Source organism: Drosophila sechellia, chromosome X (genome assembly GCF_004382195.2).
Source record: "Drosophila sechellia strain sech25 chromosome X, ASM438219v1, whole genome shotgun sequence".
NCBI classification, from domain to species: Eukaryota; Metazoa; Arthropoda; class Insecta; order Diptera; family Drosophilidae; genus Drosophila; species Drosophila sechellia.
In genome coordinates, this window is record NC_045954.1 from 18,625,684 (window position 1) to 18,647,539 (window position 21,856).

At 48.7% G+C, this 21,856-nt stretch overlaps 7 protein-coding genes and 1 long non-coding RNA gene across 11 annotated transcripts; 2 read left to right on the forward strand and 6 right to left on the reverse strand.

The window, feature by feature from the left end:
• Window positions 1-637: 637 nt before the first annotated feature.
• On the reverse strand, window positions 638-3,066 carry LOC6614866 (serine protease persephone). 4 transcript variants are annotated; one of them, XM_032725831.1, is made up of 8 exons: window positions 2,664-3,066; window positions 2,520-2,601; window positions 2,224-2,308; window positions 1,974-2,157; window positions 1,788-1,915; window positions 1,439-1,722; window positions 1,197-1,380; window positions 792-1,138 (listed from the first exon to the last, which is right to left on the reverse strand). In XM_032725831.1, exons 3-8 carry the CDS (start codon window positions 2,297-2,299, stop codon window positions 792-794), a joined length of 1,203 nt encoding a protein of 400 aa, XP_032581722.1. In that variant the 5' UTR covers window positions 2,300-2,308; window positions 2,520-2,601; window positions 2,664-3,066. The 4 variants fall into 4 exon arrangements, with proteins under 4 accessions (XP_002039284.1, XP_032581722.1, XP_032581721.1 ...); XM_032725830.1 differs by lacking the exon at window positions 2,520-2,601 and having other exon boundaries at window positions 2,768-3,066; XM_032725832.1 differs by lacking the exon at window positions 2,520-2,601.
• Window positions 3,067-3,569: 503 nt separating this feature from the next.
• LOC6614867 lies at window positions 3,570-5,772 on the reverse strand. The gene is made up of 4 exons (XM_032725829.1): window positions 5,567-5,772; window positions 4,458-5,314; window positions 4,230-4,401; window positions 3,570-4,172 (listed from the first exon to the last, which is right to left on the reverse strand). Exons 1-4 carry the CDS (start codon window positions 5,655-5,657, stop codon window positions 3,832-3,834), a joined length of 1,461 nt encoding a protein of 486 aa, XP_032581720.1. The 5' UTR covers window positions 5,658-5,772; the 3' UTR covers window positions 3,570-3,831.
• Window positions 5,773-7,701: 1,929 nt separating this feature from the next.
• LOC6614870 lies at window positions 7,702-8,975 on the reverse strand. Its single transcript, XM_032725134.1, has 2 exons — window positions 8,943-8,975; window positions 7,702-8,458 (listed from the first exon to the last, which is right to left on the reverse strand). Exons 1-2 carry the CDS (start codon window positions 8,973-8,975, stop codon window positions 7,853-7,855), a joined length of 639 nt encoding a protein of 212 aa, XP_032581025.1. The 3' UTR covers window positions 7,702-7,852.
• Window positions 8,976-9,853: 878 nt separating this feature from the next.
• LOC6614871 lies at window positions 9,854-10,632 on the reverse strand. Its single transcript, XM_002039253.2, has 2 exons — window positions 10,311-10,632; window positions 9,854-10,237 (listed from the first exon to the last, which is right to left on the reverse strand). Exons 1-2 carry the CDS (start codon window positions 10,543-10,545, stop codon window positions 9,981-9,983), a joined length of 492 nt encoding a protein of 163 aa, XP_002039289.1. The 5' UTR covers window positions 10,546-10,632; the 3' UTR covers window positions 9,854-9,980.
• Window positions 10,633-10,638: 6 nt separating this feature from the next.
• LOC116802196 lies at window positions 10,639-11,293 on the forward strand. The gene is made up of 3 exons (XR_004362563.1): window positions 10,639-10,816; window positions 10,884-11,079; window positions 11,144-11,293. It is a non-coding gene; the product is annotated as an uncharacterized LOC116802196 (long non-coding RNA).
• Window positions 11,294-11,559: 266 nt separating this feature from the next.
• On the reverse strand, window positions 11,560-16,200 carry LOC6614872 (N-acetylgalactosaminyltransferase 7). Its single transcript, XM_002039254.2, has 3 exons — window positions 15,585-16,200; window positions 14,276-14,752; window positions 11,560-13,863 (listed from the first exon to the last, which is right to left on the reverse strand). The coding sequence occupies exons 1-3, from the start codon at window positions 15,787-15,789 to the stop codon at window positions 12,770-12,772; spliced, it is 1,776 nt and encodes a 591-aa protein (XP_002039290.1). The 5' UTR covers window positions 15,790-16,200; the 3' UTR covers window positions 11,560-12,769.
• A 197-nt stretch (window positions 16,201-16,397) lies between these two features.
• LOC6614873 lies at window positions 16,398-17,579 on the forward strand. The gene has a single exon (XM_002039255.2). The coding sequence runs from the start codon at window positions 16,532-16,534 to the stop codon at window positions 17,258-17,260; it is 729 nt and encodes a 242-aa protein (XP_002039291.1). The 5' UTR covers window positions 16,398-16,531; the 3' UTR covers window positions 17,261-17,579.
• A 79-nt stretch (window positions 17,580-17,658) lies between these two features.
• LOC6614874 (protein Wnt-5) lies at window positions 17,659-21,690 on the reverse strand. The gene has a single exon (XM_032725825.1). It carries the CDS (start codon window positions 21,146-21,148, stop codon window positions 18,140-18,142), a length of 3,009 nt encoding a protein of 1,002 aa, XP_032581716.1. The 5' UTR covers window positions 21,149-21,690; the 3' UTR covers window positions 17,659-18,139.
• Window positions 21,691-21,856: the final 166 nt, after the last annotated feature.

Genomic DNA, 21,856 nt, shown 5'->3' on the forward strand with positions numbered 1-21,856 from the left:
ACCCGGCAGCTGATAGCACCCAGAGCCGATCCTCTCCCGCTGAGCGGCGAACCGGTTTTCCCTTCCACCACTTCGCAGAATCGCAGAACGATCCGAAGCGATCAGAAGCCAGAGCACACAAAGCACAAAGGCAGCTTGTAATTAGCGAGTGGGAACCCAGCAGGCGAGCGGTGTGGACTAAAGGATACCGCGTAAGCTCTATGCTGCGCTTGGTGACCCAGATATTTACTCCTTTATAAGTCGAGTATTTTAGCCAGAGAATCATCTTTAAAAACTTGTCATAGTTATAGTTTCCATTCGTAATCATGTTTTTTTCCTATAATTCCTCCCTAAATATAGTGGTGACCCAAAAATTACGTCTTGCCTAGGTTTCATTTACCGTGGTGACCCAAGAAGTCCTTTTCAATCTATGTTTATGAAACTTACGCTTACAAATTAAATTTTTTATGACAAACCTTTCTCAAATAAGTGCATACTCTTTGTCTTTTCCCTTTTTTTTTGTACAGTGCAGCAATTCAATGAAAGTGGTAACCCAGAAATCCCTCTAAAATTAAACAGAAACAGATCCTGAGGTCCGAAAAATCACTTCACAGAGTTCTGGAAACCGAACTGCCAGAAATAATATTGCACCGATGGATTCTATCTTAAAACGTATCTAATTTATTGGTATTAAATGGATTGGATCGCGGAGCTCATAGAGATCACAGATGAGTGTATGCCAATTGCGGTGGATCGGGCAGTCCTGATCCCAAATTGAAAAAATAATATGCAAAAAAAAAAACTTCCTAACTTTACACCCGATTGTCCGGCCAGACGATGCCCTCGATAAAGTCCAGATAGGAGGAGACACGCGTATAGAGTCCCGGGGTGACGGTGGCGCATCCGAATCCCGACGAGATGACGCCCATTATGGTGTACATGCCGTCCTCCACGTTGAGCTCGTGGATCAGCGGCCCACCGGAGTCGCCCTTGCATGCGTCGGCGATGAGCTTTTGATCAATGGCGCACAGCAACGAATCGACCACGCCCTGCTTGAGCAGCCGTATGGAACCGGGCTGCTCCGCATAGGATATGTTGCACTGGTCCAGAGGCACCAGCTCCAGACCAGCCCGCAGCAGGATCTTTGATCGCGCCCGAGCTGCGAATGGTTAGCCATTAGTGGAAGTGTAAGACATGGAACTTACTGTGCTACCCACTGGTTACATTGAGGACGCCCCAACCGGCGACAAAGAACTTGGAGTTCGATGGAGGATCGGCGGCATCCGTGTGAAGACAAGCGGGCCGGATGTTATCCGTCTCGACGACGTCACGTTCCAGTTCCAAGATGGCGATATCGTTGTATTTATTGCCCACATATTGTGGGTGGATCTTAACGTTTCGCTGGGAGATGGTATCGATCAGAATGGCTATAACTCAATGCATAGACACAGTTACTTACTACGACGATATCCTGGTAGGATTGGTCCGGATTTTCAATGTTCACAGCTCCCAAGCGGACAAAGGCCGGCGTATTGGCGTCGGTGTTGACACAATGGGCGGCGGTCAGGACGAAGCGACTGGCGATTAGCGATCCGCCGCATCGGAAATCGGTGCCAAAGGTGATGTAACCAATGGCCGCCATGTGGGGATATACACCCGGATCAACCGGATAGCCACCCACGATGTGTATGACCAATTGGTTGCCGCTCCTCTGCTGTTTTCGCTCGCGAATCTTCTTACAGGCTGCATCGTGGGATAGGAAATAAGTAGAGGAACTCTAGGAGTGATCTGATCAAGTGAGTACGCACCTGCCACTGCCGGACGATCACCGCTTTCGGACATCGACACATCGACACGGCCACTGGTTAAGATCGTCCTGCCCATTGGTGGAGATCTTGTGCTTGTGGTGGAACTTGTGGAAGCGCTTGTTATGGTACTGGAAAGACAAACAATCCATTTCTATGTGATCCCACTGAAAGCCAGTCGGGCATTACCTATTGTCACAGCACGGCTTGGTGGGACAGCAGAAGATCTCACCCCAAGCGCCGAGGCCACAGCTGGGCACATCATTGAGCGTCAGGACTCCCGACTTGATGTAGTCATCGATCAGGGGCTCACAATCGGCGGAGGCTCTGCAGATTCCGGGCATGGTATCCGTCACCTTGCAGGCCCGACCCACTGGAACAAACGCAAGACTCGAGTTGGGTAACTACTTGACCTGAACTGGCGGAGATCGGAACTCACCTGTGGCGGCTGCTTCCACGGAGGAGCTGCTGATGAGCACAAAAGTGCCGAGGAGCAGGGACCAGTCCAAAGGCATCTTACTTCGCTGCAATGAATAGACTATGTAAATGAATGAGCTTCGCCATGATTTTCCGATTACAATAAACCAGCCATTGACCCAACTTATTGAGTTCTGATGCTAGACCAAGTATAGGAGGGCCAAGTGGGTGAGGAAAACTCAAGGTTATCTTCTTGAAGACAGTATTTCACCATCCAACGGAAAACATAACATGGACAGGTTGGATCGGTTGATTCACCTTTTTTTGGCGCCTGTAATCTCTGTTCTGTCACTCAGTACGAGGGGTATTTATAGCTGATATCGTAAACCTCCTAAACTATCTGAGTTGGGGATTTGTTTCTGATAAGGGCAGAATGCTGTTGATTTGGATAGAGCCGCTTACGCTTATTGATTGTGAGTGCTGAACTAGCGCTTGCAGTAATTCAGCTAATCACATGTATGATTGTACGACTGATGCTCATGGCGCGAACCTTCCACGGAACCCACCTTCGACACGACCTTTTGCCACACTTTGATAAGGGAATACGTCGCTGTTTCGATGTTCTTCGAGTGCACCGATCACTCCGAGTATGGCAATCAGAAGCACAGCAAAAAGCACAAGGAATACAATCAATAAATCAAGCGAAACGCGAGGAACCCAGCAAAACACAACTGCACACGACGTAAACTCAATGGAGCTCTAAAACCGGTGGCTATGGCGGAGAGAATCAGACCGATATGGGCACAGACGCGGCGGATTGGAACGGTCCGGCTGGGACGACGGTTCTGACCGCTCAGTAAAGCATCTCCAGTGCAACTGAATCCCAATCTGGGACAAGTCCAATCTACACACTAGGCGGCAACAGATAGCTCATGATCGCCACGCTCTCCAACCGGTTTTCATCTCTGAAAGATTCTTGAATCTTGAAGCCACAACCGATCCGAAATAATCGGAAAACCCGAGCAATGCTTTTATGAATAATTAAACATAAATAAATATAAGAGGAGATCGTTTTTCAGTGGAATTAGTAATGAGTTTCTTATGTTGAATTGTCCAACCTGTAATGACACAGTTCTTCCTTTGAATTTGTAGGATCAGTACTAGGAACAGTACTAAAGATGGGGGTTTAAGGTAAAACTGATTCGAAACGAGGCCTTCAACAATTGCCAGTATTTGATTTATGCGAACAAATAGCGAATAAAGTCATCATGTGTGCAAATACTTGCAAATTTATGCAATAACGTAACGTAAGAATCGATAAATTGCAGGCGCTGCTTACTCTATTAACTTTTGAATGAACAGAGAGAATTGTAATAAATATATACAATTTATTTAAATTGTTTCCTATATTAATTTACTTACTACAATGAGGTTTTAGGTAGATGTTTACTGGTATATTCTTAGGCATAAAAGTACAGTCAAATCGTGTTCAGTGTGACCATGCTGCTCCAATTATTTCACAAGCTGATGCTTGTGAAATCAGTTCCACTTCTGCGTTCTTCTAATCCAATTTATACTTGATTTTATACATTACATATTTGCATAGATTGTTCTAACTTAACCTGGATGACTACTTCTGCTCCTGCTCCACAAACCGCCTGAACGGCGGACTCAGCAGACCCGTGAAGTACATGGTCCGTGCCTCGCATTCCGCCCCCGTGGGCGTGGCAACCCCAATGACGCAGCGCCCTCCGCCCGGTCGCACCAGATGGAGTACACTGCCCACGGAAGCCGGACAGGCGGCACAGGTGCTGCTGTTGGAGAACCGCTGCAGCTCCCTTTCGCCGTCCATCGGCTCCACGCAAAGATGTGAGCTGCCCAGATCCTGAACTCCGCCATAGTTGGGCAGATCCCCGCAGGCCCATGTAGGTCGCAGTCGCATGGGCATCTCAAACAGCGGACAGTCAGTGTCTGAAAGAGCGTTGTTCGGTCAGTTAGAACTCTTTGGATGAGTACGGTATAGCTCACCTACACCCTTGCCCCAACCCACGGCCACTAGGCTGCCGCTCCGCTGCAGCCTGGTCAGCTCGAACTGGGTGCAAATGGGAGCCACGCTCACATTGGCGGAGGTCTGGCTGCCCAGACGCAGTGGGTCCTGCAGTCGTATGAGTGACAGATCCTTTTGAAATTGAACCAGGCGCTAAAATATATGACTTTTTAGATTTGAAGTACATGGGCAAGGACTGATGGACTCACCACTATATCCGCCAGATAGTCCTCGTCGGCGTCAACGTCTCGCAGATCAGCCACTCCGAAAACAGCATGACTTGGTCGCTCGCAGCCGGCGGCGCTGACCAGGAGCTGGGGCGTCAGGACCAGGGCGGCACAGTGATGCAGGTGGCCATCGAAGGCGGCATTCGGATGGGCCAGCGAGGCCAGGTGGCGGTAGTGGGGCAGTAGCCTATCCGCCCGTGCAATGGCGGCCAGCTCAAGCGGATCCTCGGCAGCGTTGCCCTCCGACGAATCACCCTGGATACCCAGGCGCAAGCCCGTGTGTACGCGTGGCTGCAGCGGCAGGTTGAGCGGACAGCAGATGATCTCCTCGTGCGTTCCCTCGCGGCACGTTGTGAAGTCCTCGTCCCTGAGACGACCCTGCGACAGAAGTGGCTCCACACTGGGGCAGGCGGATACGGCACGACACTGGCCCTCGTACAGGGGAGCCGTGCAGTCGGCGCCATCGGAGGTGTCCCTGAAGGTGATGCTCTCCCTCGTTGGCCGGTGGGTGGGTCCTAAGGATCGCTGGACGTACTCTCGATCCGTCTTGAATATGCTCAGCCAAGGTTCTGGCGCAGGAGTTGTGGTAGTGGTAGTAGATGTTGTGCTGGTCGTAGTAGTAGTTGTAGTTGTGCTAGTGGCCGCCGTTGGATCTAACCGCACCTCGCTCTGGGCATCCTCGACGGGACAGCAGATCTTCTCGCTGCGCGTGGTGAAGCCACAGTTCATCACCGCCTTCAATGTGAGTCGTCCTGTTTTGAGATGCGACATCAGAGTCTCACAATCCTCCAGCGCTTGGCAGCGACTGCGGTAGTTGACCGTGGGACAGGGATCACCCACTGCAACCAGGGAACAATCATTTGTAATCAATAATTAAAATATTGTAAAGTCAATGGCTATGACTGACAACCAATCACCAAATAACGATCAAATAATAATGAGTTGCGAATACTGAGCATCCACTTATGAAAGACTACGTGTACATATTATAAAGTGTACATTGTTAAATAAACATGTACATTGACTTCAGCTCGTGGAGCGAGCCAGGAAATGTAATTATTTGGTCTGGTCTAAAAAGATAGCTTACGCACCCTCCAGACTGAAGTAGCCCCGACAGAAGCCCAGACAGAGGCTCGCGAAGATCAGGGCGGATATGAAGCCCGTTGGCCCTCGACGTAACATTGCTCGACTCTCGATTGCTTTCGATGCTAATGTTGGTTGTTATTATTATTTAACTATCGTCGTTTCTGCTGCTTCAAACTGGCTGGCGGAGACTGACCGATCGACGACGCGGCTGGCAATCGACTGGCGATCAACTGGCAGCTGGAGCAAGCTCGACTCTCGGGAGCAATATGAGCTGTGGTTCTCCCTGCGACTGGTTCAACGATCGGCGGATATCACGGTGAGCTCGCTGAGCGCAAGAAATGAGTGAGTGAGTAAGCTGGGAGCGGAGCGAGGTTGACCCAACATGATTGATTCACAGGCCGTGTGGATGGGAGAAACCCCCAAGAGAGTAGCACCCCCCTGGTAAGGAACGACCGCAGGGAATAGGGGGTGCACCAAGTGTCGATGATGCCAGTGTTACCTAAGGTACCAGTGACTAAGCTAATCACTACCTCGAAGAACCACCCATTTGGCATAGCCGGCTCCATCCCCCCGAGAAACGTCCTGTTATCGATCATGCACATTTATTTAATGACTTTAATGCCGTTGATGAAGTCCAGCACGTTTCCGTTGACCAGACTGGTGTAGTACAGATCCGCGTTTCCGGACTTAAAGCACTTGCCGCCCGTGGGCGTGGCGATTCCGGCCACACAAGCACTTCCATCGGCCTGGACGGCATGGAGGACACTGGCTCCGGCACGCAGGCAACGGAAACAGGATCCCGATCTCGTTGCGGCCGGCATGTGGATGGGGTGCTAAAGGGTCTCAAGAAGACCTCCTGTTCGAACCACTCACAGTTGGGACATCCGGGTAGTGTGGGTCTACTCACCATTCCTTTGGGCAAAGCCCACAGCCATCAGCTTTCGGGAGCTGTCCAAATCCTGGTGGCCACAGATCTTGGCCATGGCCTCACTACTGTAATTGCGGGTTAGCCGAAACAGGACAAGATCGCTGTTATAATTAAAGCTCCCCTGAAGGTGGAGTCTGGTAACTGATCCGGCTATGAACTACTCGTAATAAAACCTACGTTGATGACCAGCTCCTCCTTGAAGGGAGCCACAAGACCCAGGCGGACACGGTTTGGCATTTGGATGACGTCTTCCAAGCCGGCGCAATAGGCCGAGGTCAGCACAAAGTTCTCTTTGGCGACCAGAGCGGCACATCGGTACAAATACGAGTCCAGGGTGACGGGATTTAGATAGCGCAGCGATGCCATGTGGGGATACGTCTTTTGGGGATCTGGCTGTGGATCGGAATCTGCTGCGGAGTGAGTAAGTGCCTGTGTCTTGTTGGAGAATGGATCCTGAGGCGGATGGTTGGGGCAGCAGACGAGCTCCTCGGCCACATTGCAGTGCACCACACTGCCATGCGTCAGCGTCTTTCGGAGACCATGGCTCTCGATCATCGCGGAGCAGTTCCTCTTGCAGCTGCTCTCCGGATAGTTGGGCATTTCGGGACAGGCATTCCCCTCTGGTTTCACATGACCATCAAGTTAGATCTCTTGAATAGTGACTGCAATACACACCCACCGTTTAGGGAAAACTCCAGCTTGGCAGCCCATATTCGAATTCCGCCAAGTGCCGTGAGCAGAACCAGGAATCTCCACATCATGGTGCAGCTTCTCCCAGAGTTCGCACGAAACTGAGCGCTAAATCGTTGAGATTCTCAACTTGGGAGCTCTGTATATGAATCACTCCGCTTCGCCAACGTCTTTGTTTTGATTCTGGCCCTATCTGCGCTTCTGCGGACCATTACTCTGAAATCCCTGAGCAACAATGGGGAAACAATCGAGGACACAGAGCCCATCTCACTCAAGATTGAATATTTCCCTCCTTTGGCAAGTAGCAAACTTTAAAAACCGGCTAACCGCTGGGAGTTCAGCTCAACTCGCATAAATTTATACATTATATATACTCATATCAACCCAGTGTGTGGAGAAACCACCTTTTCAGTGGCTTCATAGGATTGGAGCTGAAAAGAATCGCTTTTGATAGGGCGCCAAGCAACTAGGAACACTTTATTTCTGCAATGGTACTGATGAGTAAAAGGATTTGCACAGGAGTCTGTTTGGAATTTGGTACTTTAATGCACGTCTAAGACTAATAATACTCTCGGCAGGAAGGGCAGGGACAGGGGCAGGGTCTGGAGTTCATGATCACAGTTGGGTTCCAAGCGAATCGTTAATTGTAGCTGAAAGTTCTGGGCGAGCAGTCCTAGTACCCGTAGATGAACGTCTCGTAGACAAAGCTGCGCGTCTGATTGGAGGTCAGCAGGATCTCCACGTTGGTCTGACCGATGCCACCCTTGGTCAGATAACCACCGGCATCGTCCGCCGCCATGTCCACATACACCTCGATGCTGGTCAGCGTGACTCCTGTGCTGGCTCCGGCCGGATAGCTCATGAGCACCTCCACGTCCTTGGCACTGGGAAAGTTTTCGTCATCGTAGTGGTTCACGATGAGTCGGTCACCCGATGCCCGCTCTCCCGCGGTGAAGACAATGTTGCCCTTCGAGTGCTTCACCTTGTTCATCTCGGTTAGCTGTGTGTCCGGATTGAGGGTGGTGTAGCGTGTTTCGTCGGTTACGGGTGTGATGTCCGTATAGTAGAGATCGCTGGCTCGGGCGTGTGGCTGTCCGGACACCGATGCCATGATGCCCAGCACCAGGCAGAGCACTAGGAACATCTTTGATAACAGATCACCAGAAAAAAAAGTAAAAGAAATACGAAATAATCGGAAGAATTGGGGGTGTGGACTCCTTTTCTGATGCACTATTCGAACGCTTTTTGGATTTTGGCTGGTGCTGGCGACCGCCTCCGGCTTTTATACGTGCCTCCTTATCGGCGGTCACTACGTCGATAAGACGGCCCGACAACTGAACGATAAGCCCCGGGAATTGGCTGTGGCAATTTCGGCAAACGCCTTTATAAAACCACACCGACTAATTGGCCATAATGCTGCGATCAGTTCCTATAAATAGGCCACTCCAGCTTACCCCGCTGGGCAATGGATTGAATTGGATTGGATTGAATGGGATTGATATGATGGGATTCGATGGGAACACTTGTTGCCTGATTGGACGATACTGACTGCGTACAAGAAGCATTAACTTAATGTGCTATCGTGGTTCAATCTATTAGTAAGCGGCTAGATAGTATGTTGTTCATTTTTTATGACAACCCACCCAATAATAAAACCGCATTACTATTACCTCCAAGCAATAGGAAGCACAACTTCTGGATAAAGGAAATGTTTCCTCCGCCGATGAATGACGATCTGTGATGGCGCGTGTTTGTTTGTTTACTTGCGCCACGACAATCTTAGCCTTGATATGCATAATGGCGCACAATGGAAAACAATCTAATAAACAAATAAGCGTATCTACAAAGTCAATTGACTGTCTACGCAACATGGCCATAGATACTATATATACCACATCGTTTCTTGACTGACGTACTTACCACCAGAGAAAGTCCCCCCAATAGTTGAATGAAGACGGATACTAAGATACTCAGATACTGAGATACTCAGCTACATGGTAAATACCCAATTGAATCGCAAAGTTGTGGGAGTTTGGCCATTGTTCGATCTCATCCAAAGCGTGATTCATTCGCACGGGAATTCCTTCTAAAATCCAACCAGCTAGGGGGAAAGTTCAATAACGTCAGTAGAAAAGAACTTCGTGCGTCCCACTCTTTCGCAGACAAATCCCTGGATGATTTACCGCCTTGGTTTCACCTTCCATGACGAACGGCGTCCCAATCGGAATCCGCAGCGGATTCAGGTGAGTGTCTGTCCCAGATTTATGGCAATGGCTATCATCGGTTTCGAGTGGAAGGCGCGTGAGCAACGAACCATTTGAAATTGATCAAGATTACCGCATACCCTGGGGATGGTGATATATGATCTCTACCATTGCCGACTTTTCAGTTTTGCAATAGGGACATTCGGTCTTACACAGTGAAAAACGTACATGTATATCTTTGGATCTACACAATCTTCGTTAAAAATGAAATCTTTTAATTAGGCAAACAGATCCAAATTCGATTTATCATATAACTCAATTTACAGAGTGACTGATAGTACAAACATGTATGATTATAATTGCATTTACTCAAGCTTTTATGGTTATTAAAATGGATTTGTTGTGCTATAACGATTTTTGATTAGTCATGACAGCATATAAACTATATCCCATTAATAAAAAGAAATTAATTACGTAAATCTAGGTAATCGCAGATGCTGCAACCAATTTAGTCTGCCTGTGTACATATGTATTTAAAATTGGAGTCACATTTAAAAACAAAAAAATATTAAGCTAGCGAGGAACTAATGCAAATGCCTAGTTGATTCCGTAGTAGAGAGCCTGGTATGAGAAGTTCTTGGTGTTCCTGGCCTCCAGCACGATGGAGATCAAGCTCTGGCCGATGCCTCCGGCGACCACGTAGGCAGTGCCCTCGCTGCTGTCCTGGGTGCACAGCAGATCCACGTAGGACACGATGGCACCCTTGCCGTTCTCCGGATAGGTGAGCTGCAGGCTCACATCCTGCGCCCGTGGGAACTCGTAGGTGTTGGCTGTCTGGGCCACCAGTTCGTCGCCTGAAAGTATGCCAGATTGCGGGATCAGTGATTGGTGGTCAAACGGAGGAGGGTATGCTTTAAGGTAACTTACTGGGAATGCGGGCTCCCATGTTGTAGCGCACGGTCTGGCTTCCAGCACGGGCCTTGCCCGGCACGATCTCCTTCTCCATCTGCTGGATCTGCAGACCCGGGTACTGGGCGGCAAAGACATGGATATCATCCACCACTTGGATGCCGGTGGTATCCACACGTATTGTTCCAGCCGCTCCACTGGACACAAGGCAGCCCAGCAGGGCGGACAACAGGATGAGGCTAAGCTTGGACATCTTGGGCGTTGAATTAAAAATTCGAAGTGTAGGAAGTGTGTGGACTAAGTGTCTCCAGTCACGGCGCGTTGAAGTCACGGAATGATGGCCAAGGTCTGGAAAGCACCTATTTATACCGCCCACTGTTTTGCTTTGAATCATATTAGGTACCCCCTTATCAGGCCCATTGCCAATTTGAAGTGGCAAGTGACAATTTCTAATCCAATGCCGGAAAAAGAGTCACACCGACGCTGGAACTGCTCTACTCCTCGCTCAGGAGTGAAGCTACAAGGTTGTATTGAATAATGGCTTAGAGAATAAATAAACGAATTAATGGGCATTTTTTTTTTTATATCTAGCACCTTACAGTGCACCGACCCCACGAAAGTGTAACAATAATAATGGCGATAAGGAAGCTTCCCACTTCACTCAATTAAATTGAACAATTTCGGTATTATTGCGCTCGGATCCAATCATCCCCCTTCCGCCCCGCCGGCAGCTGCGATAAGACCACGACTCCCACTTTGGGAGTACGGCCTGGCCTATCCGGTGATGGTAAACAAACAATCTTTTTTTTCCAGGGCCCTGAACTAACTCTAGCCGCAATCTATTGCCCCAGGATTGACACCTGCCGGCGTCTACCTGTTGGACTCTCCCCTCCCCTCCTCGCTCTTTTGGACTTCCCTCCTCGCGATGGGGAAAGAACTTCCCGGAATCTTATCGCCAGTGGACTTCCCTGGAAGTGGGGCGTCGAGTACCTTCGAGACGAATCGACCCATCATCACCAATTGTAGATTCGATTTAACAATAAGTTATGAATCATCTGCTTAAATTTGGATTTAATCGCCATTCTATGCGTACACTTAAAGAATTGGAGGGGCATTAATGAAGCACCTAGTAGTTTCTAAAACTTTCGAAAAAGCGGGATTGTTCTGTACAATTAAATTTCAAATTGTGAGCACATCTTAATATGCTAACTTTATTAGGTATATTACTTATGGATCGACCCTTCCCACAACATTAAACATTCAACAGTTCGGTTTACATGGTAAAGTGTTTAGAAAACGTTTTTATTTCTATGCTATTATTCAGACTTATCGATAACTCTAAAGTTACACATGAATGTAAAATATTGTTTTCAAAAATCAAACTCCCGAAGCACTTGCAACGATCAATTACGATTACGACTACCTGGTACAGAGAGCTTTACGAAAATCGAGAGTTAAAAAAAAATAGGATTAGTAGTAATAGAGCCGAGCTTCGCTGCAGACTCGATTGGTTCGGTTCGGATTGGATTGTATTGGATTAGAATAGATTATAATGGATTATAATTAGATTGGATTGGAATGTGGCAGCGTTGAAACTAAGCTAGGGTTAGTTGGACTTGCAGGAGTACAGACTAAGGTTAGTACATTCATTTTAGTTGGCAATCATAAAGCAAAACAATCTGCGGGCCTGTCATCTCGTCCCGTTCCCGTTTCATAAATCCTCTATTGCACTCACTCGCCCTCCCGCCTTCGCGCTATCTCGCTCTTATTCGCTTCCGCTCTATGCCCATCGCATTCTCTCACTCATACGCAAGGACACACACGAGGTCGGCACGGAAATCGCCCAGGCTTGGATCCTCCCAAGTATCAATTGAATATCTATTGTACGAGATTCGCCAATCGGAATGGGAATGGGCTAATATCAGCTAATTGTGATGATTTTCGTTCGTTCTACACTAAGTGCATTTTGTGGAGTTTGATCTTTCGAGACAAAAGTGGAAAACAGTTTCCAAGTACCACTACTACTAACACACACGATTTTGAAAATTGCACTCACTTCATGCACTACAAATATGGTCTAAAAGCAATTGTTCTAATGCTTACATGGAAATAGTTCGCGATTCCTTACGACATTGTTTTACAAAATCGAAATTCCTAAGCTTTAATAATTTAATAATATCCTTGTAGATTTTATACGCCGAGCATTGAATGCCCTTGTCTGAATCCTGGTTGCCCGGGCGATTTCCAAGTGCCGACAGTGCATATGTACATACAGTGCGCGTCATAAATGCAGATGTGTGTGATATCTTGTGTTTTTCGTGTGTATATACTTGTATGCGTTACAAAACCAACAACAATTCCATTTCTCATTTTCACTAAATTGCTTTTGTCTAAAATATCGCCCCGTTGCCCCGGCTGAAACCCTTGTGATCCATTCCTTGATCCTCCTCCTGCTGCTCCTCCCAAACATGCTGGACTTACCAGCGCGGGTGTATCTCCTTGAACCACCACTGCTGGTAGCTATCGTTGACGTCGCAGTGACCCAATGACAATTGCTGCGTGGCCGGATGTAGGGCCATGCACTTCTTGTGGACGCGGTGCATCAGGTGCTTCGTGTGCTCGTTGTACTGCCAGGGACCGTCGACTGTCCCCAGGCGACACACGGCCAGCTTGATGCCCTGCCGATCCGCCTCCACGCAGCGCTCGCCGACGCCCAACTGGCCAGCGGCATTGAGCCGGACCAGTTGATTGTTTCCTCCTCCATGGCAGTACGTGAGGCCCATGATGGCGGGCGGCTGGTGGCCCATGGAGTCCAGGCATCCGTCGGAGGCCACCGAGCGCAGCTCGCCCCAGTGCAGGTTAGCCGGCAGACCCGGGAACTTGTCGTACACGTCGTAGGCGATGTGGTCCATGAACCACTGGAAGCTCTTGCAGTTCAGCCGCTTCTTCAGCGCCAGTTGCTCGCTAATGTCGCCCATGTCCAGGTAGCGGGCCAGCGGCTCGCGCGTATAGAAGTACTCCTTGTGCGTGTCGTCGAACCACGTCTCGATGACGCGCTTGTAGTTGATCGTGATTAGTGGACCCTTCTTCTTGCTAGCCAGCTTGCCGAAATTGTAGGGCATGAAGCCGCGATAGACGTGGCCCACGCGAGAGCAGGGCACCCACTCGATGCTGCCGCCACACTGCCAGATCTTGAAGCTCAATTCGAAGTTCTCGCCGCCCCAGACCAGCAGACCCGGATCGTAGGCGCCCAGCTCCAGGAAGTACTCCCTATTGATGGCGAACAGGCCGCCGGCGTGCGTGGGACTGCGATAGGGTTCCGAGTTGTGCGCACGGCGGCGCTGCTCGCGACGGGGCACCTCGTTCTCCTTGTACAGCATGCCCCATTCGAAGATGCCGCGGAAGTGGTTGTCCGTGCCATAAACCGGCCGGTACTCAAAGTTCTTGTGGTCAATGCCATCGATAATGGGCACTGTCATCACAGTGCGATCGCGGTAGATGGGCGCCAGCAGGGGCGGCAGCCAGTTGGTGTTTACCTCGCAATGGGCATCCAAGAAGACGATCACCTCACCTGCGGGATGCAAGGCAGTTTAGTGTTTGTGTGGATATTTATAAGGATGTGGGTTAATATGATGATTCAAAGGATGATGATTCAAAATAGGTGCTTCACTGTAATTTGTATGCATATTGTTTATGCTAAAAGGCTTGTCTGTTTCGAAGATAATCCGCTTCAATTGCAATGATAGACAATTCTATTATGCTGAGATAATGTAAAATAAATTTAATGAGTCTGCAGATTAAATGATTATCATTGCCACAAAGCGGAACGTGAAGTTATCTTCAATTCAAATTCCAAATAGCTGGCGTTCAGCGTAAGATAAAAAAATAACTATTTTTTCATACAACAAGTTCTTTGAACTATGCGATAAGCCGTCATGAGTTATGCAAGAACATATTACCTTATGCATAAAGGAGATACGCACCTGTAGCCTCCATGGCTCCCCTGGATCTCGTCCGGATGAGACCCTCGCGCTGCTTGTTCCTGATGACTTTGACCAGCCCCTTGAACTGCAGCACATACTCGTCCAGCTGGCTGCGCAGGTTCTCCTTGTCGGAGAAGTCGTCCACCAGGATGATCTCGTGCAGCATGTGCGTGGGCGAACGGTCGATGACCGAGTGCACAGTGCGCATCAGCACCGAGAAGCCCTCGTTGTGGAAGACAATGATGACGCTCGTGCGCGGCAGATCGAAGGGATAGTCCCAGTGGCGGCACTCCTCGAGTCGCGTGTCCCGCACCGATCGGTGCATCGATATCTCGTCGGAGCAGGCGATGTTCATGCCGTACTCCATCTCGGAGGCGTCCGACATGTGCTTCTTGTCCGGCGACAGGCTGTGGGCCTCGCCATTCTCGCCGGGCCCGCTACGTGGCTTCACATCTTTCGGCTCAAAGTTGCCAAGGCCTGAAAAACGCAAAAACAAATTGTGAGTGTGGCGCGTCCAAATTGGCTATGCAAGCTTACAGCAATTGTTTAAATATTGGCCCAGCCACCCACTGTATGCGCTTGCAGGAGGTGTGGGCTATAATTTCAGACTTGTGCATATAGGCGGAGTCTTACAGCCCAATAATATGCCATCATCTAACCAGCTTATGTCTTGTATGGAATATTCTACCACTGGAATGATACTGATATACTAACGGTTGGCTTTAAATGATTAGCATTTGATACAAAAGACTCAAGATACACTAGTTTTGGAGGCTGCGTAGTAAGAATGAATTTGTGAGGTTCTTTTCTCACTCTATCCGAATTTGATAGTTGGTTAGGGCCATTACAAAGCCGGTTTTGGAGAATGTATAATAGAATGCGATAAATATCTTAAATGGGCTCGTAAGTTAGTCTGGGAATTGATTGTATGATAGTTTGGAAAAGGTTATCCTTTTACCTCCAACCATACTTTACTCACGCTAGACGTGGTAATAAAGCCTTCTTTGAATACTATATAGTATACATGGCAAGTAATTAATTGGTTAAAACGAGCTAAAGCCGGTTTAAGTGATATATAGCAAAGATTACTGAATTCTTTAGCTGGGTTTGCAGTAAGCAAACAACTTGGTCTTTTCAATGGTAACTACTCTATATCCTTAGTCCGGATGATAGTCCTCCAGAATAAAATGGTATAATACGTGAGTGTGAAATCTTAATGGCTAGGCTCACGTTATGGGTGGCACTATCCTATTCTTTATCCTGGTCATGGCTGATATTGACTGCTATCCTCGATCCTTTAGCCACTTACCATCGACCAGCTTGGGCACCTCCCTGGGCCTGCCCTCCAATCGCTGGTGGGCGAACTTGGGTCCGCCGAAGCGCGTGTGATACGCCTCCTGGACGCGCTTGTGGTGATCGCTCCAGTTGGCCAGCAGATACAGTAGCGGCAGCAGCACCAGCAGGCACAATGCCAGCCGGCAGATCCGACCGCTGCGGATGGTGCTCACGCGCATCGCTCCCGATTTCCGATTCCGATGCCCAGTGCCAGATTCCAGTTACAAAGTTCCAAATCTGTTGACGTGTCTAGGTGGCCAGAAAGAAGAAGCACGGCGCGGGAGACGTGAAGCGGTAAGCGGGGAGCGAGGAAAGGTGGCCAGAAAGCAGAAAGAGAACAAAAGAACCACTTTCGGTTCGGATTCGAGATGCCGCTGAATGATCAAAGGCGCCCCGCCGATAATGACAATTACAAGTGCTGGGGCGAGAAGCTAACTGGAGTGCACCAGCTCGTCCGCCTGAGTGATGCTTTAACTCGGTACGGAGCAACTTGCCGGCGAAAAAGCGCCGCTGGCTTTGAGCAATTGCGAGTGCAGGTGCACGAATATTCGCGGTGCAAACGTAAACAAAAAATGGTAGAAAACGATGTTCAACTGGTAAGAACGCGTTATGCCGTTTTTCTATCACCGCGCAGACGTTAGGGCTAAATTAGGCACCAGCAGCGATAGGCGACTGGGCGATAACACAGGGTGGTGAAAATGGATTTTTTTATGTATGTGCGCAATATAAGTGTAAATGCTAACTGAAAGTTATAACGAAACGCTTGCTGCTGTTGTTTAGCTATTTGATTTGCCCTAGTTCCATTTAGTATTAAATATGTTTCAGCGCTGCGCAATTCGACATAGCTGGCTGTCATCGATAACGGCCACAATCGATAACGCCTTTGTTTACTCCAGGGCGCAAATTTGTAAATTTAACTAAATGGGCTCACGTCAACTCCACTTCGCCGTTTTTGGCTCCTGCGGCTTTGAGGCGGACACTCTGGTGGAGATCTCCGGCCCCGGGAACAGTGGCAAAAGCCTGGTGCTCCAACAGTTGGTGGCCCACTGTCTGGCGCCCTACAAATTCGGTGGTCGCCAGTGGAGCGTCCTGCTGATCAATCTAAGTCACAAGATCAACCGCGAATCTCTGGCCAAGAGCATTAGGATGGAGCTGAAGGCGTACTCTGTCGGCGAAGTGGTTGCTGCGAAATGCCCCACGGAGGAGCAGCTGGCCGAGATTGCGGGCGAGTGCATGAGTCGCGTGCGATTCCTCAACTGTTTCGCGAACGATGATGTTTCCACGTCGCTAATCGACGCCCGCTACGCGATCATCAATGATCCTGGCATACAACTGGTTGCCATGGACACACTCAGCGAATTCTACTGGCTAGACGAGCCTAAGATTACCAAGAGAATGTCCATGTATCGCCACTATCGATTGCTCCAGGCGCGCCTGGAGAAGTTCTGCAAGGACGCCATCGTGTGCGGCATCTACACGGTGGAGTCTGCCTTCCTGGAGAATCGCTTTGGCGAAAACCTGCCCGAGGCTGGCATAAAGTACCATGTCAGGATGCAGAAGATTCAAAACCAGATACTCTTGAATGGACTGCCTCTGTCGTTTAGCAATGGAATTCATTTAAATACAAATACTAGCAAGGAAATTACTTAGGCATTATTGACTCAGCACAGAGTTAAAAGACTTAATTAAATTATTATTATTAATTAAATTATTAAAATGATGTTAGGAACTGATAGAAGTAAATGATTGTATATAGAGCGTACAAGTTGATTAATAGGTTAAGAAAATTGTACATAGGTTAACAATTTAACTTTAAAAAAAGATTCCTTTTAGAGATTAGTAATTGAATTTGGAATTACTTCTGAGTGAGAAAGTAGTCTGTGCAACTAATTAAGGTAACAAAAGGTATAACTTCTATATTATCTAGATAGTTATTCAAATATACATTAAAAAAGGTCAATCTCCGTGATATCTTCCTAGTTTTCACGCTCGAAAAAAGGGAATATAGCCCATATAGACCTAGAAGGAAACTCTTGAGAGAAGGTCGCTTTTATGACTTATTCCATTCAGTAATATATTTAATATTATATATCAGTAATATTATCTTAATTAAAAAAAATACAACAGTTCTTTAAAATTGTGTTGAAACCTTCACTATGTTCTTTTTTGTTTTTGAAGAAGGCCAACCCTACCAGAATTATACTTAAAACTAATGATTTCTAAAAGCTATACATAAGTAAGGTGGTTTTGTTTAGCAGTTTTTTTTTCGTTTTATGTTTTTATCGTTTTCTTAGCATTTTAAGAAGAAGCAATATGGTATGGTTTGCAATTAAAATGGGGAGGGGCTTTTAAATGTTATCCGCCGATTGATTTTGGTAGTGCTTAAAAGCCGGTAAATTAGTAGAAATTATTATTAAATACAATCATTAATTTAAATGTAATTTCAATAAATAATTATCTGTTTAAATACGATTATTTTCCTTCATGGCTTAGTCACAAACATTAAGACATTCGAATTCAATCAACGCTCTATTTACATGTGTGCTCCTCGAGTACCTTCGTACAAACTTCACATTTAACCTGGCAACACCAGTGAAATTTGCAGTTGCAGCGTTCGTTAACTATAATGTTCTTCGTATTATAGCCCCGGCCGCAGCAGAGGATGGCACAGCTCTCCAGTCCCGACGAGTTTTTGTGGCACACACGTCCGTGCGTTCCCGGCCAATGCAGCGCGTAGCTATTGCGGCACCAGTCGGGACTTTCGTCGAGGTAAATAAGATCGTGAGCGGTCGGCACCTTGAATTGCAAGTCCTTGATCTGGAGGCGGCCACGCTTGTTGATCTTCACCTTTGTGGCGCCCTCGTACTTCTCGCGCAGATAGTCGCCAATCTCCCGGATGGAGGACAATTGCTGCCAGCAGGTGATCAGGCTGCAGGAGCCGGAGACGCCGTGGCACTTGCACGTTATCCTGGCCTTCTTGATCACCGCCCGACGTCCGGCCTCGTTGTTGTGCAAGTTCATCAGGCTTCTGGCCTTGGCAGTGGCCGTGCTGCGCGGCAGGATGCCGCCATCCTTGTAGCTCTCCTTGATGCCGTTCCTCGGATAGGCGGGTGCATCGGCGGCGGCCCTCTGGTTTTTCCGCTTCTTCTTGCGCGGCTGCTGCTCGCCCTTGAAGAACTTGGTGTTGACAATCTCCTGCTTGATCTTCTCCTGCAGCTTAATCATCTCCTCCTCGTCTATCTTGGATGTGAGTATCTCCTTGGTGATGCGCTGCTCCAGTTCCAATAGGTGCTGATCAAAGTTCTCATTGAGTATGTGACTGTTTTCAGCCTCAGTGCTTTTTCTAACGTTTCTCACTACCAAACTTGTATCGTTTTTAGCATCTACGTTTTTGTTGCGTTTAATACCTATGTTAAAAGCATTCGTGTCATCGGAATGCATGCGGTTCTTGTTGATCTCCTCGCGTTTTCTCTTAACGCCACGCGTCTCGCGATTGGTTTCCTTCTCCCGCGAATCGATGAAGTCCGTGGCGAACTTGTAGGCGAACTCCAGGTTGTCGCCACAGCCGCCCCACTTCCAGTCGTCGTGGAGCTGCTTGGGCCGACTGCCGCGGGAGCAGCTGCAGGAGGCCAGTTGGCCATCCCGGCAGGCGCGAGCTATGAAGCTGGTCACCGTGGCCGCGGCCAGGGCGTGGATGAAGGCCATTTCGGGAGCGGCCAGGCTGGTCATGGGACCAAATACGGTCTCGTCGTTCGTTGTGCTGCAGTTCCAGCGGCGATTCTTGAACTGGAACTGGCACTCCTGGATGGCGGCACGGGCACCACGGCTTATGGCCGGCATCACGCTGGTGTGCTTAACACATTGCTTCTTTTGGCTGTTGCTTAGGCCTATTGCGCTATAGCAGTTATTGGGATTAAGATCGATTGTCTCCGAGTATGCGTCTGCAGTTGGAGTCGTGTCATTGTGATGACCGTTCGCGGAGCCAGCGCCTCCGTGCTCCTCCATGTTCTTGATAAGGAATTCCCTATCGCTGGCGACATCTGCCGATGTCATCACAACGTCGTGCTTAAAATAATCCGTGACGGATGTGTTGTTCTCCATGGATACCTTAATATAGTCTGGCATGATTTTCCTACTACTACTACTACTACTACTACTAATGCTGGGCTGCGAGCGTTCGACTCGCGAAAGCAACTCCCCATCCGATCCCTCGGAGGATACTTTGAAGGAGTCTGGAATCTCGATTGATACGGCAAATCTCTTCGTATTGTTAATCGTCTGTATGATGGGCTCGAATCGGGGCTGCATGAACTGCGACTGGCCGCGGAACCACTCGTCCCGCTCCCGCTGCCGCTGCTGCTCCTCCCGCCGCCGTTGACGTATGCACTTCGGGGACTCGGGATTACGCAGGCAAGGTGGTCGCTTTGTTGTGCGCACAGGCGATCCCGCCTTGGGCTGGTTTATCGATGGACTGCGATCCGCTTCGATTGAGGTCTCCGTGGAGAGTGTCTCGTTGAGCAGAATCACCTGGGGCTCGCTGGGATTCTTCTGGCCATGGCTGCTACCGCCGGCCGCTGGATGGGAGTCGGTATCTGTTGGTTTAAGAAGGGATTGATTATTCGCTAGTTCCTCGTTCTGATAGTAGCCACCAATCGGATGCTCTCCGGGATTGTAAGCTGCTCCTCCTACGCCGCCGCCGCCATCGGGCACGGGCACCTTGGGTGTTGGTGGGGCTATGGGCGCGGAATACTGATGAATCGGCCGCTGGGGCCGCTTGGGATTGGGGGGCGAACCGCCAGCTCCCGATGTCTTGGCCTTGTCCTTTTGCAGGCTCGGGAATTTGACGAATTTCGACTCGAAGTTCGAATTGGTCTTGGTCATGTTGTGCAAGAAGAGTATGTGCTTCTTCAGGTCATCGATGTTGGACGTGGGATCCCCCTCGACCTGGGCCAGAGGTGAGGGCACAATGGTCGAGATGGCTTTAGCGTTCGGCTGCGAAGCGGAGGGACTCGGTGTGGTGGCCGACCAGCGTGGATCGGGCGATATATTCTTGAGCGCCATCGGCACTATGAACTTGCGATCCTCGTCGGTGAGGCTGGCTGGCAGGCCATTCTCGTCGGTATCCTCGTCGAGCAGGATTATCTGCTTCTGATCCATCTCCTCCTGTATCGGGTGAATGGGGCGAGATGTAATGTTGTTCGGTCTATCGAATACCAGTCTCTTGGTGAGATCGGCCTTGACGAAGCCAGTCTCCGAGTCCCGCAGGTCCACTGGCTTTATGAACGTGCCGAGCTTGCGTAGGCCCTCTTGGTGCATATTGGCCTGCTCGTCCTTGGTCATGTTCAGTGGTATGCTGGAGTTGGCCAGCTGCTCCACCTGGTTGCCAAACTCGATGAAGGGGGACTTGAGGCCGAGGTATATCCATGTCGGCACTCCTTGCAACCCAACTGTGGCATATGCCCCTCTCGCGGTTAAGTGCAACATACACACTGCACGCAAGAGCCACAATAGAAAGTGCCTTTTTCTGTAGCAACTCATTATCGCTATGAGTATGTGTATTCCTATTCCTGTTCCTCTTACTATTACTATTACAGTATCACTAGTACTGTTACTAGTACTATTGTTACTCCTATTATTATTCCTTCTCGTTCGTTTCAGTGCGATTCCATTCAAGACGATTCAGTTCGATTCAACTCGATTCGATTGAATTCGATTCGATTCGATTCGGTTCGGTTCAGCTGATGCGATGTGATTTTGTGATTTGATTGGATTTCATTTGATTCGACTCGACTTGATTTGATGTTAAACGAAATGAAGGAATGAAAAATGTTTTTCGATAACACTAGAAAATCGATTGGCTGCTGGCTGAATTTCCTTGAGTCCACGAATCTGCCGTAAATATTGTGATTAGCTGCTCGCTATAGGCTGCCAGTTCATGCGCTCGCTGAGAATTTGTAAAATAACAAAATGAGAACTGGATTTGTGCATAGTATGTATGTATACAATCAACCACAACCGCATCATGCACGAACGAAACTCGCGACGAAGTAATCCACCCTCAACGACAAATTGTAAACAACTGAAGAACTCGTTCGGTTCGGCATTTAAGTCTTTCGTGGTAACAAACGCAGTCGAAAATGAAAATGTTGCCCAGCCAGCAGACCCACCACCACCACCATACACATTTTCACTTCACCCCGCCGCATGTTGTGCAACATGTTGCAGACGACGCAACGCGACGCACAG

What these genes read in the sequence shown, in the direction of transcription:
- LOC6614866 (XM_002039248.2), bottom strand. Translation starts at nt 2,299, where the DNA reads ATGCCTTTGGACTGGTCCCTGCTCCTCGGCACTTTTGTGCTCATCAGC. An exon ending in CGTGGAAGCAGCCGCCACAG is followed by an intron (nt 2,158 to 2,223) that starts GTGAGTTCCGAT and finishes CGTTTGTTCCAG; the next exon opens with TGGGTCGGGCCTGCAAGGTG. An exon ending in AAGCCGTGCTGTGACAATAG is followed by an intron (nt 1,916 to 1,973) that starts GTAATGCCCGAC and finishes TTGTCTTTCCAG; the next exon opens with TACCATAACAAGCGCTTCCA.
- LOC6614867 (XM_032725829.1), bottom strand. Translation starts at nt 5,657, where the DNA reads ATGTTACGTCGAGGGCCAACGGGCTTCATATCCGCCCTGATCTTCGCG. An exon ending in ACTATCTGGCGGATATAGTG is followed by an intron (nt 4,402 to 4,457) that starts GTGAGTCCATCA and finishes CATATATTTTAG; the next exon opens with CGCCTGGTTCAATTTCAAAA. An exon ending in GGGTTGGGGCAAGGGTGTAG is followed by an intron (nt 4,173 to 4,229) that starts GTGAGCTATACC and finishes ACGCTCTTTCAG; the next exon opens with ACACTGACTGTCCGCTGTTT.
- LOC6614870 (XM_032725134.1), bottom strand. Translation starts at nt 8,975, where the DNA reads ATGCATATCAAGGCTAAGATTGTCGTGGCGCAA. An exon ending in CTAAGATTGTCGTGGCGCAA is followed by an intron (nt 8,459 to 8,942) that starts GTAAACAAACAA and finishes CACGTATAAAAG; the next exon opens with CCGGAGGCGGTCGCCAGCAC.
- LOC6614871 (XM_002039253.2), bottom strand. Translation starts at nt 10,545, where the DNA reads ATGTCCAAGCTTAGCCTCATCCTGTTGTCCGCCCTGCTGGGCTGCCTT. An exon ending in CATGGGAGCCCGCATTCCCA is followed by an intron (nt 10,238 to 10,310) that starts GTAAGTTACCTT and finishes GCATACTTTCAG; the next exon opens with GCGACGAACTGGTGGCCCAG.
- LOC6614872 (XM_002039254.2), bottom strand. Translation starts at nt 15,789, where the DNA reads ATGCGCGTGAGCACCATCCGCAGCGGTCGGATCTGCCGGCTGGCATTG. An exon ending in GGTGCCCAAGCTGGTCGATG is followed by an intron (nt 14,753 to 15,584) that starts GTAAGTGGCTAA and finishes TGCGTTTTTCAG; the next exon opens with GCCTTGGCAACTTTGAGCCG. An exon ending in GGGAGCCATGGAGGCTACAG is followed by an intron (nt 13,864 to 14,275) that starts GTGCGTATCTCC and finishes TGCATCCCGCAG; the next exon opens with GTGAGGTGATCGTCTTCTTG.
- LOC6614873 (XM_002039255.2), top strand. Translation starts at nt 16,532, where the DNA reads ATGGGCTCACGTCAACTCCACTTCGCCGTTTTTGGCTCCTGCGGCTTT.
- LOC6614874 (XM_032725825.1), bottom strand. Translation starts at nt 21,148, where the DNA reads ATGAGTTGCTACAGAAAAAGGCACTTTCTATTGTGGCTCTTGCGTGCA.